Source organism: Argentina anserina, chromosome 5 (assembly GCF_933775445.1).
Source record: "Argentina anserina chromosome 5, drPotAnse1.1, whole genome shotgun sequence".
Taxonomy (NCBI): Eukaryota; Viridiplantae; Streptophyta; class Magnoliopsida; order Rosales; family Rosaceae; genus Argentina; species Argentina anserina.
The window spans coordinates 22,164,397-22,177,775 of record NC_065876.1 but is presented as its reverse complement, the minus strand read 5'-3'; the positions used below and the strand labels follow the sequence as shown (position 1 = coordinate 22,177,775).

The 13,379-nt window shown below is 37.2% G+C and overlaps 1 protein-coding gene and 1 long non-coding RNA gene across 2 annotated transcripts; one reads left to right on the top strand and one right to left on the bottom strand.

Annotated features, from left to right (window-relative positions):
• Positions 1-203: 203 nt before the first annotated feature.
• Positions 204-4,382, top strand: LOC126794981 (beta-xylosidase/alpha-L-arabinofuranosidase 2). Its single transcript, XM_050521788.1, has 7 exons — positions 204-909; positions 1,701-1,988; positions 2,064-2,233; positions 2,330-2,427; positions 2,599-2,949; positions 3,029-3,439; positions 3,649-4,382. Exons 1-7 carry the CDS (start codon positions 412-414, stop codon positions 4,218-4,220), a joined length of 2,388 nt encoding a protein of 795 aa, XP_050377745.1. The 5' UTR covers positions 204-411; the 3' UTR covers positions 4,221-4,382.
• Positions 4,383-7,757: 3,375 nt separating this feature from the next.
• On the bottom strand, positions 7,758-9,833 carry LOC126794990 (uncharacterized). The gene is made up of 3 exons (XR_007672207.1): positions 9,717-9,833; positions 9,309-9,453; positions 7,758-7,889 (listed from the first exon to the last, which is right to left on the bottom strand). It is a non-coding gene; the product is annotated as an uncharacterized LOC126794990 (long non-coding RNA).
• Between the last annotated feature and the right edge of the window lie 3,546 nt (positions 9,834-13,379).

The following is a 13,379-nucleotide window of genomic DNA, read 5'->3' as shown; positions in this document are numbered from 1 at the left end:
ACTACACCCAATTGATCCAACAAAAACAAAACCCTGCCTCACCTACACCCATTAGAAACCCCCCCCCCCCCCCCCCCCCATCTTTCACGGACTCCTCTAAGCTCTTCACCAGCACTCCAGTAGGGTTTTCTATAACAGTAAGACGAGTCCAATATAGATTCTGTCTGCCAAAACAAACCAAATCCAAAAATGGAGCTGATCGAGCTTTAGCTAGCTTCAACTAGTTGTCTAGTTCCCCCCTCCTTCCTTCTCCATCAACCTTCTTTATCCTTCACGGGCTACTAGAAAATAGCTTCTATCTTACATTTCGTATTAACCAATAACCACCACTTATTCCCTCGTTAATTATCTACCAATAATCAAAACCCTACCAAAATGTGTTATATATAGAACCACCCTCTGCACTACCCCATGAAACAGAGAAGCCATTTTTGTTCCTCTTTAAACTCTCTCAAGGCCATTACTTCAATGGCCTCCTCCTTTCCCTGTTCCTCTGTTCACAACAGAGCAGTGCCGAAGGCCTTGCTCTGTTTCTGTTTCGCTATCTGTTACGTACTGTTATCTTTCTGTGTGAGCTCTGTTTCCGGCCAGGCGTTCGCCTGCGGCAGCGGCAGTAATGCCAGCAGCTTCCCGTTTTGCGACAAGTCGTTGCCGGCGGACGCGAGGGTGGCGGACCTGGTGAAGAGGCTGACATTGCAGGAGAAGATTACGTTTCTGGTGAACAGTGCAGGGAGTGTGAGCAGGCTCGGAATACCAAAGTACGAGTGGTGGTCTGAGGCTTTACACGGCGTGTCGTACGTCGGCCCCGGGACCAGGTTTTCTAGTGTCGTCCCCGGAGCTACCAGCTTCCCTCAGCCCATTTTGACGGCGGCATCGTTTAACAACTCTCTGTTCGAAGCCATTGGAAGGGTAAGCATTCTAGTTGTTCATGTTCATGCTTGAGGGTTTTGATTCAGAAGACTTATCAGTTTCCTTGTTAATGTCACCATGTAAGTCCATGTTCGATCAAATCCATGTACATGGATTTGAATATATTCGATTCGTTTGGTTTTAACTTCTTGTGAAGATTGCTCAGTAGATGTAGACAAACACAGACGAAGGCAAACGATACAGAATTAACTGTGAATATACTGACTAGGAAATAGTTATGGCTGTATTTTATATATGCAACCACTATATATATCTTATCCAGAAAACCCTTTACAGCTACTGAAACCAAAAGCATGGGGCAGTGCTTTACTCTCTTTTTTTTTTTTGGATAGACAGTACGTGCTTTACTCTTTGATATTTTGATTTAGAAGCAAGAAAAGAAAGAGACATGAGAAGAAGGGTATTGGTGTTCATGATTGTACTAGTAAGGCAAGTGGATGGAGAACAGTTGTTGGGAATTGGTTGTTTCAATGAGTACCATCTTCTTTCATTTTACTATAAATGATTGACTTATATTGAGGGTTTTAGTCCAGCATACCCAGTAGTTAAATAGTTGTTGAAAAGCTAATGTTTTTGGGTCACAAGTCCTGTAAGCACATAATGACTAATAGGTGAATCCAGCTTGCAGGGAAAGAAAACTACAAGAGTTTTAAAGCCTTGTGTTTTGTAGTGAAACACGTGTGAATAAGGGTTAGACTTAATGAGGTTAATTAATGAGTATCTAATTACTTAGGTAATCAATCACTTAGGTATCTAATTACCATATGCAGGTAGTGTCAACTGAGGCCAGAGCAATGTACAATGTGGGATTGGCAGGATTGACATACTGGTCCCCAAACATCAACATTTTCCGAGATCCGAGATGGGGGAGAGGCCAGGAGACTCCGGGAGAAGACCCGTTGCTTACGAGTAACTACGGATCAGGATACGTTAGAGGTCTTCAACAAACCGATAGCGAAGACAAGAACAGGCTTAAAGTTGCAGCATGTTGTAAACATTATACAGCCTATGATTTGGACAATTGGAAAGGAGTTGATAGATACACCTTCAATGCAGTTGTAAGTGGATGAGTTGGATCAATTTTGGAGGCGTGTCAATTTATTTCGAGCACTAACATTTGACATTTTCATTAGGTAACAAAACAAGATATGGATGATACATTTCAACCACCATTCAAAAGTTGTGTTCTTGATGGGAATGTTGCTAGTGTCATGTGTTCTTACAACAAGGTTAATGGAATACCAACCTGCGCCGACCCAAACCTTCTTTCTGGGATCATTCGAGGCGAATGGAAGTTGAATGGGTATGTCGATTTCTCCTATGTGACTTTTCCAAGTATATGTACGACTTCAAGAATCAGTGTTAACATTACAAGGATATTGAACAATTAATGCTGCAGATACATAGTTACAGATTGTGATTCAATAGATGTGTACTACAAGAACCAACACTACACCAAAACACCAGAAGAAGCTGCAGCTAAGGGTATATTGGCAGGTATAACATTCTACAGAAAAAAACAATTCGGTGAATAACATTCTACAAAATGTTCATATAATGTGATTGATCATAGAGTAATTTCCTTGTATCCAATTATCTTATATCATTTGAATCAAACAATCTTAATCATGGCTAAATGATTTATTTGCTACTGGTCCAACTCTAAAGGAGTGGATTTAGACTGTGGATCATTCCTAGGAACATACACAGAAGGAGCAGTGAAAGGGGGACTTGTAACTGAGGCAGCCGTTGACAAGGCCATCACAAACAATTTTGGCACTTTGATGCGTCTAGGCTTCTTCGATGGAGATCCAAGCAAGCAACTATATGGAAATCTTGGTCCAAAAGATGTGTGCACTCCACAGAACCAGGAGCTGGCACGTGAAACAGCGAGACAAGGCATAGTGTTGCTCAAGAACACTCCTGGATCACTGCCTCTATCTCCCACATCCATCAAATCATTGGCAGTCATAGGTCCTAATGGCAATGCCACAAAGACCATGATCGGCAACTACGAAGGTATATGTACTAACACGATTAAATGACTACAATACATTTCACATTTGTTCTGACAATTTTTGGTTGGAACCTTTTTCAGGCACCCCTTGCAAATACACAACTCCTTTGCAAGGCCTAACAGCAGTAGTGCCCACAACATTTGTGGCAGGGTGCCCTGATGTGGCTTGTGGAACTGCCCAGGTTGATGATGCTACCAAGTTAGCAGCAGCAGCAGATGCAACTGTACTTATAGTGGGTGAAAATCAATCGATTGAGACTGAGAGTCATGATAGGACCGACCTCTATCTTCCAGGACAGCAAACTCGTCTCATAACTGAAGTAGCAAAGGCATCGAAAGGACCTGTAATCCTTGTCGTAATGTCTGGAGGAGGGTTTGATATCACCTTTGCAAAAAGTGATGATAAAATTACCAGCATTCTTTGGGTTGGCTACCCCGGCGAAGCTGGAGGAGCTGCCATTTCTGACGTGATTTTTGGCTTTTATAATCCAAGTAAGCTATAACCTCTTATTGAGAAACTAAACTAATTGCAATTTTCAAAACAACCAGAGAAGTTCTTGAATTCGAATTAGCTTAGTGATATATACAAAAGTCTGGAAAGTTACCCAACTTGATTGTGGTTTTTATTTTCTACCAATTAAAACTTATTGACCTAAGTTTATGCATAACCTTTCTCAGTTACTAAAGATCTACTACTGCAGGTGGAAGACTACCTATGACATGGTATCCACAAGCTTATGTAGACAAGGTCCCTATGACAAACATGAATATGAGAGCAGATCCTGCAACTGGTTACCCTGGCAGGACTTACCGGTTTTACACTGGTCCAACGGTTTACGCATTTGGAGATGGAATAAGCTACTCCACCTTCAATCACCGCCTTGTTCAGGCACCGAAGCAAGTTTCCATTCCCTTACAGGAGGATCATGTATGCCACTCTTCAAGTTGTCAATCACTTGATGTTGTCGAAGAAAGGTGTCAAAATCTAGCTTTCGATATCCATTTAGGGGTGAAAAACGTGGGAAAAATGAGTGGAAGCCATACAGTTTTACTGTATTCGAGTCCTCCATCCGTGCACAATGCGCCTAAGAAGCACTTGGTGGGATTCGAGAAGGTCTTCCTAAGCTCTCAGGGAGAAGCATTGGTCAAGTTCAATGTGGATGTTTGCAAGCACTTGGGTGTGGTGGATGAACTAGGAAATAGGAAAGTTGCTTTGGGAGATCATACACTACATGTGGGAGAACTAAAACAGACATTGAGTGTCAGGATTTGAAATAAGTCTTCAAGTCCTCTGCTGTGATTGTGATTCTTAGAACAATTAAATTGCAAAATCTGAGCCTTAAAGTTTGCCACAGATTCTCATTTCTTTGGGCCAAGCCTAGTTGTATCTTCAGAATGACAGAATCAACAAAGAAGAAATATCTTTACTTTCTTACTTTACTTGGCAGATTCGAAGTTCATCCCCATTACAAATGATACAGACTCGTCATCCTTGGTGTTATGAAAACTAACACATTTTTTCATCAGTAACTCAAATGGAAGCCTCTTGGACATCAAATGTTTACAATATCAAATAAAAACGTGTTACATGCTTCATTTGGAGAGCCTATTCCATACACGGGCTGCCCATATACACGGGTAAAAAAATCTGACGTGTCCGTTGAAATTGAGCCAAACGGAAGAAAGTTTTTCCGTTAGTGGATAGTTACGCCTAGGATTATTATTTTGTTACCAGTATGGAATAAGCTCTCATTTAGGTCTCTCCTCTCTCATCAAGTCTGCAACTATTGAATCCCGATCCATAATGGAACTCATCCACAATCGCAGAGATGGTAGCTGTATATATCGATGTCGAAGGCAGTAAGTCCACAGAAATGGCGCTGCAAGAATCTTACCCAGCGTGTTGAAATTATAAGATATCGGAGAGCTTGAAAGGTACGAATTAGTCCTAAAATGGCTGTTGGATTGTAGTTTTGATTGGCCAGTCTGTCTCTGCGGGTCAAACTGGGTTAATTTTGCTTTTACCAAGTGGAGATAAATCTGGGAATCCCCCTACACCCAAACTCCCATCAACCCAAATTTCTTCCCTCTACCAAGCCTTTGAGATTTTGGCGAAAGGGCGTTCGCTCCCTTTGGCGAGATGATCGAATCAGGGTGGTGGTGGTGGCGTGGAGGCGGCTTAGAAGATGCGCCGCTTTGGCCGTGCTCCCTGTCGAGGACGACGTATTCGTAACCGGAAGAGCTGGGAATCTCGACTAGGGTGAGGGATCAGTTGAGGAGGAGATCGGCGGAGGGTGGTGCCAGTGGTTATGCTGGTACCATGGTTGTGGCGGCTGCAGTTGCGGGAGGAAGAGTGGGGAAGGGTTTGTAGGTACATGGTGGGCTGGGGTCTGGATCCTTTGGCTTAAGGTTAGTGTTTGTTTCTATAATATGATGGATTCATGTTGTTAGCAATCGAAATTTGGCTTTCTGAATATCTTTATTAGACTTATTTGCTGATTGATATGAGTTTGCTTGCCTTTTTTCAGCTTTAGAGTTGATAATGTGATGATTGATGATGATATAGCAATTGCAATCGGGATCGCGTTTGTTTTTTGTATCATATGTTTGTTCGATTCATGTTAAATACCGACTGTGGGCTCTAAAGTTGATTATGCCATAGATTTGTGTTAGAGAAGCATTGAATTGGGAAGAACTATTTTGTAAAACATGTTGTAAGACTTGTGCCAGAAACATGTTATAAGACTAGTGCAGGAAACATTTTGAATTGGGGAGTTGGTGAATTGATGTCGTATTGCATTTAAGTTTGGAAGAAACATGTCTTGCCTTGAATCAATAGATACAATTGCAGATTTCGATAAATGTTTTTCGAAGACAGCTAAAAAAATCCAGACTTTACAAACTGAAAGAGCAAAACAAAGTGAGGCAGTTTTGTCTTTGAAATGTGGGTATTGAGCAAAGGCTCCTCCTTTTTCTTCATCCTATAAATTGATGTTGGCTTATTCACTCAACCTTTGTTGAAGCAGAAAAAACTTATTGGGAGAGCTTTTTTGCAGGGAAAGATTTGGTCTTTGAATCAATCAGGTACATGGGTTTCAATGTCTTGCTTTGGGTTTGATCTGCTGCAATTGATTCTGGGTTTATCTAATTTTGATTTTTTGGATATTGTGTCAGATTAGGGTTTAACTTCATGTCTTTGTGTTTGTGCATTGTGTCTGAGTTCCCTGAATATAAAGTTGAAGGTCAGTTATTGCAATTGAAGATTCAACTGGTTTATGACTATTATTTGGTCAAGAAATTTCTGTTAATCCAAGTGAGAAGAAAGAATAGTAAATAATTTAATTTTTAATAGAAGTTATATGTATTGATGGTAGTGGTTATGTTAATAGACTTGTATGAGATGGAATATTCTCTCTTTTTAGTAGGATATTGCTCTGGAATATCAGTTCTTTAGCTTTGGGATACATTTGGGATAGGAGATTAATCAAATTATAGAACAGAGACATTAGGGTACCATTGTTTAGGATTGGTTGAACCTGTTCCTAAACTGATTGGCATTCTGGCCTGATTGTGTTGATGCTGCACAGTTCAAGAGATATTCTTCTTGATCGGTTAGTGAACGGTGAGTAACATAAGGACTTCTCACTGTGTAGTTGTTTATTTACTCATACATGTGAGAAAGCTTGTCATATGAGGAGCTAGTAAAATCTTGTGGATTTTAAGGGAGGCTGAGGAACAAGATTCATGTTGGTAGTTTGATCATTTTTCTTTTCCATGGTTAATGAAGGCCTTCTAACTCAATACTAAACTTTTTGACAGAGCTTTTCTTAGAAGTATAGGTGAGATATTGTTCTCATGTGGAGGTAATAGAAGGGCAGTGATTGCAACCCTGTGTTATTGGAGATGAAGTTGCGAGGTTTGAAGGCAGCAAGGATGAAGTAAGCGGCGGTTGATGACGGACTTGCTTTGATTTTTTTTTTTGGTAAGCATGTTTATATGTTGTGCACTTGTAAATCGGATATGAATATATGTTGTATACTCGTGTTATTTCACTTCATGCAGCATCTCTTAGGACATAGTGCTGTTTTTCTTTAGAAATCTCACGTATGAATCTTAGCCTTTGAAATACTTGATTTATTTCTCTCAATACTTTCAAGAACAATAATGAGATAAGAGAAGCATATGACAGTTCTTCCTTTGAAGTACAACTAGTTTTCACTGCTACTTTTGCTCATTGTTGTTTATGTATTTAGGGAAGTGCCACAGTTGTTTCATCTTTTGCAAGAGGCAATGGAAGTGTGAAAGAGGATACTCTTAAATCTAGAAAGGATGATCATGATTGGGCAAGAAAAAGTCGCTATAGGAGATTATGAGTCAGTTGTATAAGCGGTTTCTGTCTATGCAGTTATAAAGCCTCTCATTTTTGTAACCTTTGTATAAGTGGCTGCCATCTCCATGTAACGACGACACAGTTCACAGCCATAAAATTGCACCAAAGGCTAGCTATCGAAAACTTTGCTTCGCACAGATTACCTAAACGCATCCAACGGTACTTCCACCTCACTTTGATTACAGCTTTTGCGTAAACAAAAACTTGCAATCTACTTAAAGAACTAGCCAGAGAGTAGAAACATGATACTGCATACAATTCAACATGATCAAAAGCAGTTCCTAATTAAGTTTTTCTCATGCCTACCATTCTATGTACGTCACCAAAGTCGATGTCCATGGCATTCTAGAATCAAACTGTGCCCATCCCCAGACTCTAGGGATGTGACCATCTTCTCATGTTCTCTTTTTTTTGAATCTGCGGGGATGTGGTATTCTTCACAGGAGATGTGCAGACTTCTTTTGTAGGAAATGTGCTGACCTTCGCATCTCATGTTCTTCTAATTTGAACAACTTTAACATTAGAGCTCTCTTCACGTTTAGATAGTGCTATCTAAAACACATAAGCAAAACAGTTAGAAGATAAGATGGAATTGAATGAGGCTTGAAATCAGTAAACATATGTAGAAACTTGGAGACTTAAATTTTTTATTTTTTTGAAATTAGGAGACTTAAAGTTAAGTTTATCAGAATATATAGACTACCTTTTTAGCCAGAAACATAATAAGATTTATAAAAAGAATTCATAAGACCAGAGTGGAGTTCAAAGAATGAAGCTTAAATCTCAAGAACATAACAAATGACAAAGAACGAATGGACTGCAGCAGTATAACTTGGAGCAATAAATACATAATATGTATATGTATATCATTATATATCATTGCAGTGACTTCAATTTTGGAGAAAAATGGTCCATAGCCTGGTAGTCTCCTTCAGATCCTCAAAATTTTCATTTTGTGCAAGAACAAGGGTGGTTGTAGCTACTCTATTCAGGACGAAAAGCAAGGATATAATTACGGGAACATCAGTAGGACAACATGTGAAATTATAGCTCAATAAGTCAACAATAGTTGAATTCTTTGACATAAAACAACACAGCATGAATGAGTCGCAAGGAGACAAAAATTTAGTTACCAATTGAAAATAGTATGAGCTCTGTATAACTGAAAATTAGCTGTTTGTTTAACACAACTAACATTGGTAAAGATACTTTACTGCAAACTTGTAAAAGAGGAAAAGTTCACTAAACTGTAAAGATATTGATATAAGGAACGCCAAGGGGCTGAGTTTCAAATGATTATCAAGTATAAATTTGAATATCATTGTGTAAAGGTTTGCTGCTATCCCAAAATATTTGTATAACCACAATTCATGTTTGGGAATAGGTAGGACATCAAAGGCAAAGACATAGCTAATTAATCTGGGTGAGTAAGAACGTCAGCTGTAATGATAGCAAACTGAAGAACCAACCCAATTTCCATATTTTTTTTTAAACGAAAACAGATTTCAAATAAACGCCTTGTACCAACAGACTTTAATAATATTCCCTGACTAATATTTAGAGGCATAAGATTCTTGTTTTTTAGTCTGGAATAAATTTGATTGTCCACAAGAAAAAGAGCACAAACTAACAAGATTACAACAAAACTGAGTAGACTAAAAGACACAGCATCTAAATCAAACATATGAAGTTTTTTATCAAAATAAAAAATAGAGGAAGGATTGAAAGAATTAAAACTATCGCCAATTCGATTTAGTTCAACTCAAGGAGTCGGCATCTTTTTTTTTTTAGTTAATGTTGTCTAGCTATCATACCAATTCACGTCACTCCATACAGAAGAATTGATCAATTCATACCATTTTTATTAAGGTACAACCCAAACCATATCACAGAACCATGATTCATTCTAAGCAAATAAGATTTAAAAAAAAGCAGTAATTGAAACCAAATATAAATAAAAGAGTCACTCACACAATGGAACGCGAAACAAGGGCAATAGCAAACAAGCCAGAATGAAGTTTTTCACCTCTACATCCTTTGTGTCCCCTCAAACAGTTGATATGCACTTCAAACCAGAAGCTCCAATAGTTGACAACACCAACAACTACACCAGCACCTCCAATATGCAACAAACACGGAGATAATTATTGTTGCCATAGATTTAACGAACCCAATGGAAAAATCCCAAATCCATAAAATCGAAAACCCTAGACCTCAAAACATACAAAGGCTTGAAAACCCTAACACCAAGCAGGCATCGATTTGGAAAAAAAAATGAACAACCCCAAATCCAATGGCGAACCCAAACCCCCAACTGCGAACCGTAAATCCCAAAATAAAAAACAAAATTCAAAACCATTGATTCATAAAGACGCTTACCAGCATGGTATAGAGTTAGAGCTGATAACCATTGATTCAGAGGTGGAGAATCGCTTTAGATCTCGATTTCCTCTGGGTTTTAGGTACATATCGCGCGAAAGGGAGACGTGCTATGAGATTTTGGCTATTAAATGAACTTTTCTCGGTTAATAGGCGACAATATTCGGTCGTCTTAGTTTCCAATTTTCTTTAAGATCTATGACGACACAATTTTGTCTTCTTGACCCAATTAAGACAACAAATTACATTATAACTATTTATTATGATTTTAAAAAGAGTTAAAGACCCTTTATAATTATCTAAAAATTAAAAAAGAAACACGTGATGCAATTTTGATCGTGTATTTATTTTTTATATAATTCGGCGGCTTTAAAAATTCTTTAAAATAGTTTTAGTGTCTGAAAAATTTCCCATAAATTCATGCACTTTCCTATTGATACGCCCTATCTGCTCGTATGAATTTTTTTGGATAGAGATTTTTGGGTAACAAAGTTGCCCTTAGGAAGGTATGGGGCGTAAAGAGATAACCACATGGATCGAGTTCTAAACATTATTGAATTTTCGTGAAATTTTCTATCATGAAAATAATATACTATAGTGATAATATCCTACGGTTAATTTTTAAAATTTTTATTCTCTCATTATAGTTAGTTTATAAAGAAATACATTTACATATAACATAATATAAAAGTTGTACCATGTTACTAGGCACGTAGTTATTCACGTGACTAAAATTCACAAAATAAAATTTCGACCATTAGATGTGATTGCCGCACTAAACTACGGCTATGGTACGAAATTCAATAATTTTCTATTTTTGTTCGGTTCTTGATCTATGTGTTCAACTCTAATTAACACAATACCTCTCTATAAGCAGCCTTGTGTGCGGATAATTTTTTTTATAATTGTTATATGACTAGATAGAGTGGATTATTCTGAGATTGCTATTATTTTTGTAGTTTTTTTGACCGTCAGAGCTATTATTTATGATTTTAAAAAGTTTAAGACCATTTAACATTATCTAAAAAACAAAGATTGAACACGTGGTGCAATTATGACTGCGTATTTACTTTTTATATGATTCAGCAATTTCAAAAATAGCTTTAGTGCCCGAACTTCCCTGAAAATTACTGCACTCTTCGATTAATGTGCTTTATCAACTTCTATAAATTTGATTATGTAGTGATATTTGGGCAACACACCAGCCCTTAGAAAAAGTATGAGGCATAAAGAGATAACCACATGGATCGAGGCATAAATATTACCGAAATTTCATGAATTTATATCATATGATTGGTTTAATTAAATTTTATTCTCACAGTATAATTATTTTATAAACGAAACATAAAGGTTATACCACATTACTAGGTACGTTGTGATTCACATGACTAGAATTTACAAAATAAAATTTTGAACGTTGGATGTGATACCCCACTAAAATATGGCTATGGTACGAAATTCACAAATTTTTGAGTTCATTTGGGTCTCGATCTATATGATCAACCCTAATTGACACAATACCCTCTTATAGGTAGCCGTCTGTGCATATAATGTTTTTTACATGAGTGGATAGAGCGGATTGTCGTCAAACCACAGTAAATTTCAGAGGTTTTTTAGCATCAAAGTTATTTTATATAACTTTAATATCATTTGAAACTAAATACAAAGCAGGGACACGCACTGTAATTATAACTGCCCATTTGTCCACGTCTAATGTTTTATTGTTGATATGAATTCACAATTTCAAAAATTCTTTACCTAATAGTAGAATGTTATAAAGCTACGGCGAAGGAGTATCAAAACTATTACCACTCATGCACAAAGCTGCTACCATGAAATTATAAAGCTACTACCGTCGAATTATAAAGCTACTACCAATGAACACAAAAGCTACTACAAGCATATTATAAAGCTATTGCGAAGGAGTATCAAAGCTACTATAACTCAGGTACAAAGCTACTACCAAGGAATTATAAAAAGCTACTACTATCGAATTATAAAGCTAATACCGTTGAATTATAAAACTACTACCAGCGAACAAAAAAACTAGTACTACCAACCTGTTATAAAGCTACCTGCACGTATTTGTAACAAACATTTTGATAGAAAATGATTTCGAGCATTCAGACTAGTTGATACAATTATCTTTACTTAAGCGCGGCCTATGTTGAAAATTTGGTCTATCAACATGCTAAAAACCATTTATACTACACTTGAATTACATTTGTAACATTATGAAGCGACTATATGAAGAATTATGTTGCGTGATCTTTTTTCATTGCCTAAATTTTGCACATTAATAAAGATGCTACATTTTTTACCAATCATTTGTATAGAAATTGACATTGAATCACGTTAATAAGTAATTCAATTTAATGTATTAGAAGAAGCATTCAAAAATGATACAAGGTAAAAGTTCCCACCATCCAAAGCCAATATTAAACATAAGAAAAGCCCAATCTACTTGAACATGATAAAAAGGAATTGCAACCCAACGTCACTGTTTGTCTTGAGCATAAGCATGTATCAGCAATAATATGTATTTTTGCAGGCCCCAAATCTATGAAAAGGGAAAATTAAAAAACATTACTAGAAGACAAAGATATACTGATTGTAAGAAAAAAAAGGCATTTACTATTTAAATCAGTAAATCGTTTCTATTGCAGGAGATAAAATACATGAGTCTGTTGAAAAGGAAGAGACAAGTTTTAAAGTGCAAGTATTCAATATCATCTACCTACATACTTGAAGCCATTCATCCATGCTGGAATCAGAAGCCAATTTGTCGCTCACTCATGTCATGCCCACCTCATGTTCACCACCCTAAGTAAATGTAAAGTGTTATTTTTTCAACATCTGCAAAATGTTAAAAGAAGGATTTATATGTCTAATAAGCAGTATATGGCTAACTATTCAGTAACATATTTAACCATCATTGCACATGGTTAATTGAAAAGTTCAGTAAAGTTCACACTACTTATTTAATGCGAGAATATATCCAATAAAAGAGCCATATATGCCAAGTTCACAAAAGTCCATGATAGTAAAAAGTTCTTGAATATATTAGTTCCAGGATAGATGGTAGTTCAAATTTGATACTGCACACATCTAGTCTCACATATTTAAGATTTGACTAGGGGTTGGGTGTATCTCTTTTGGCCGATCGGGTTAGGTCACTTAGGTGTATCTAATATTGTACTTCAAATACCTAGCAACTAATATATATCTAGAATTCTAAATTAAGTTTTCGTTTCTGTTTAACCACACATAATGTTTCTTTAAAAAATAGGTCAGCTTCTTGGAAAAATCACACGTGGTCTCTTTCTTATCCATTATTGTTAAACCATTCCAATCCATAAATCCTGATAAAGTGGTATAACGTAGAAAATTATTCATATATGCAACCAACACAGTCGGTAAATGTGTACAGAACAACTGTTCCAAACTCCCATCGAAAACGCACTAGATACTCTAATATTAATAAGTCATGTTGGGATTTAAGCTCAAGAGAAAAATCATACCCACTGTTTAAGGGAAGCAAGCGTCGGGGGTAAGTACAGATCAGTCATTGATGGTCTAGTATTCTTCATGGGGTCTGTCAGAATTCAATGGGTCATCGATGTTCAATCAAAGACGTGGGTGGATGTCTTGCCGCTTCAGCCG

Excerpts from the sequence above, each read along its gene's own strand:
- LOC126794981 (XM_050521788.1), top strand. The coding sequence starts at position 412 with ATGAAACAGAGAAGCCATTTTTGTTCCTCTTTAAACTCTCTCAAGGCC. Across the intron at positions 1,989-2,063 it reads GATACACCTTCAATGCAGTT|GTAACAAAACAAGATATGGA; the intron begins GTAAGTGGATGA and ends CATTTTCATTAG. Across the intron at positions 2,234-2,329 it reads GGCGAATGGAAGTTGAATGG|ATACATAGTTACAGATTGTG; the intron begins GTATGTCGATTT and ends TTAATGCTGCAG.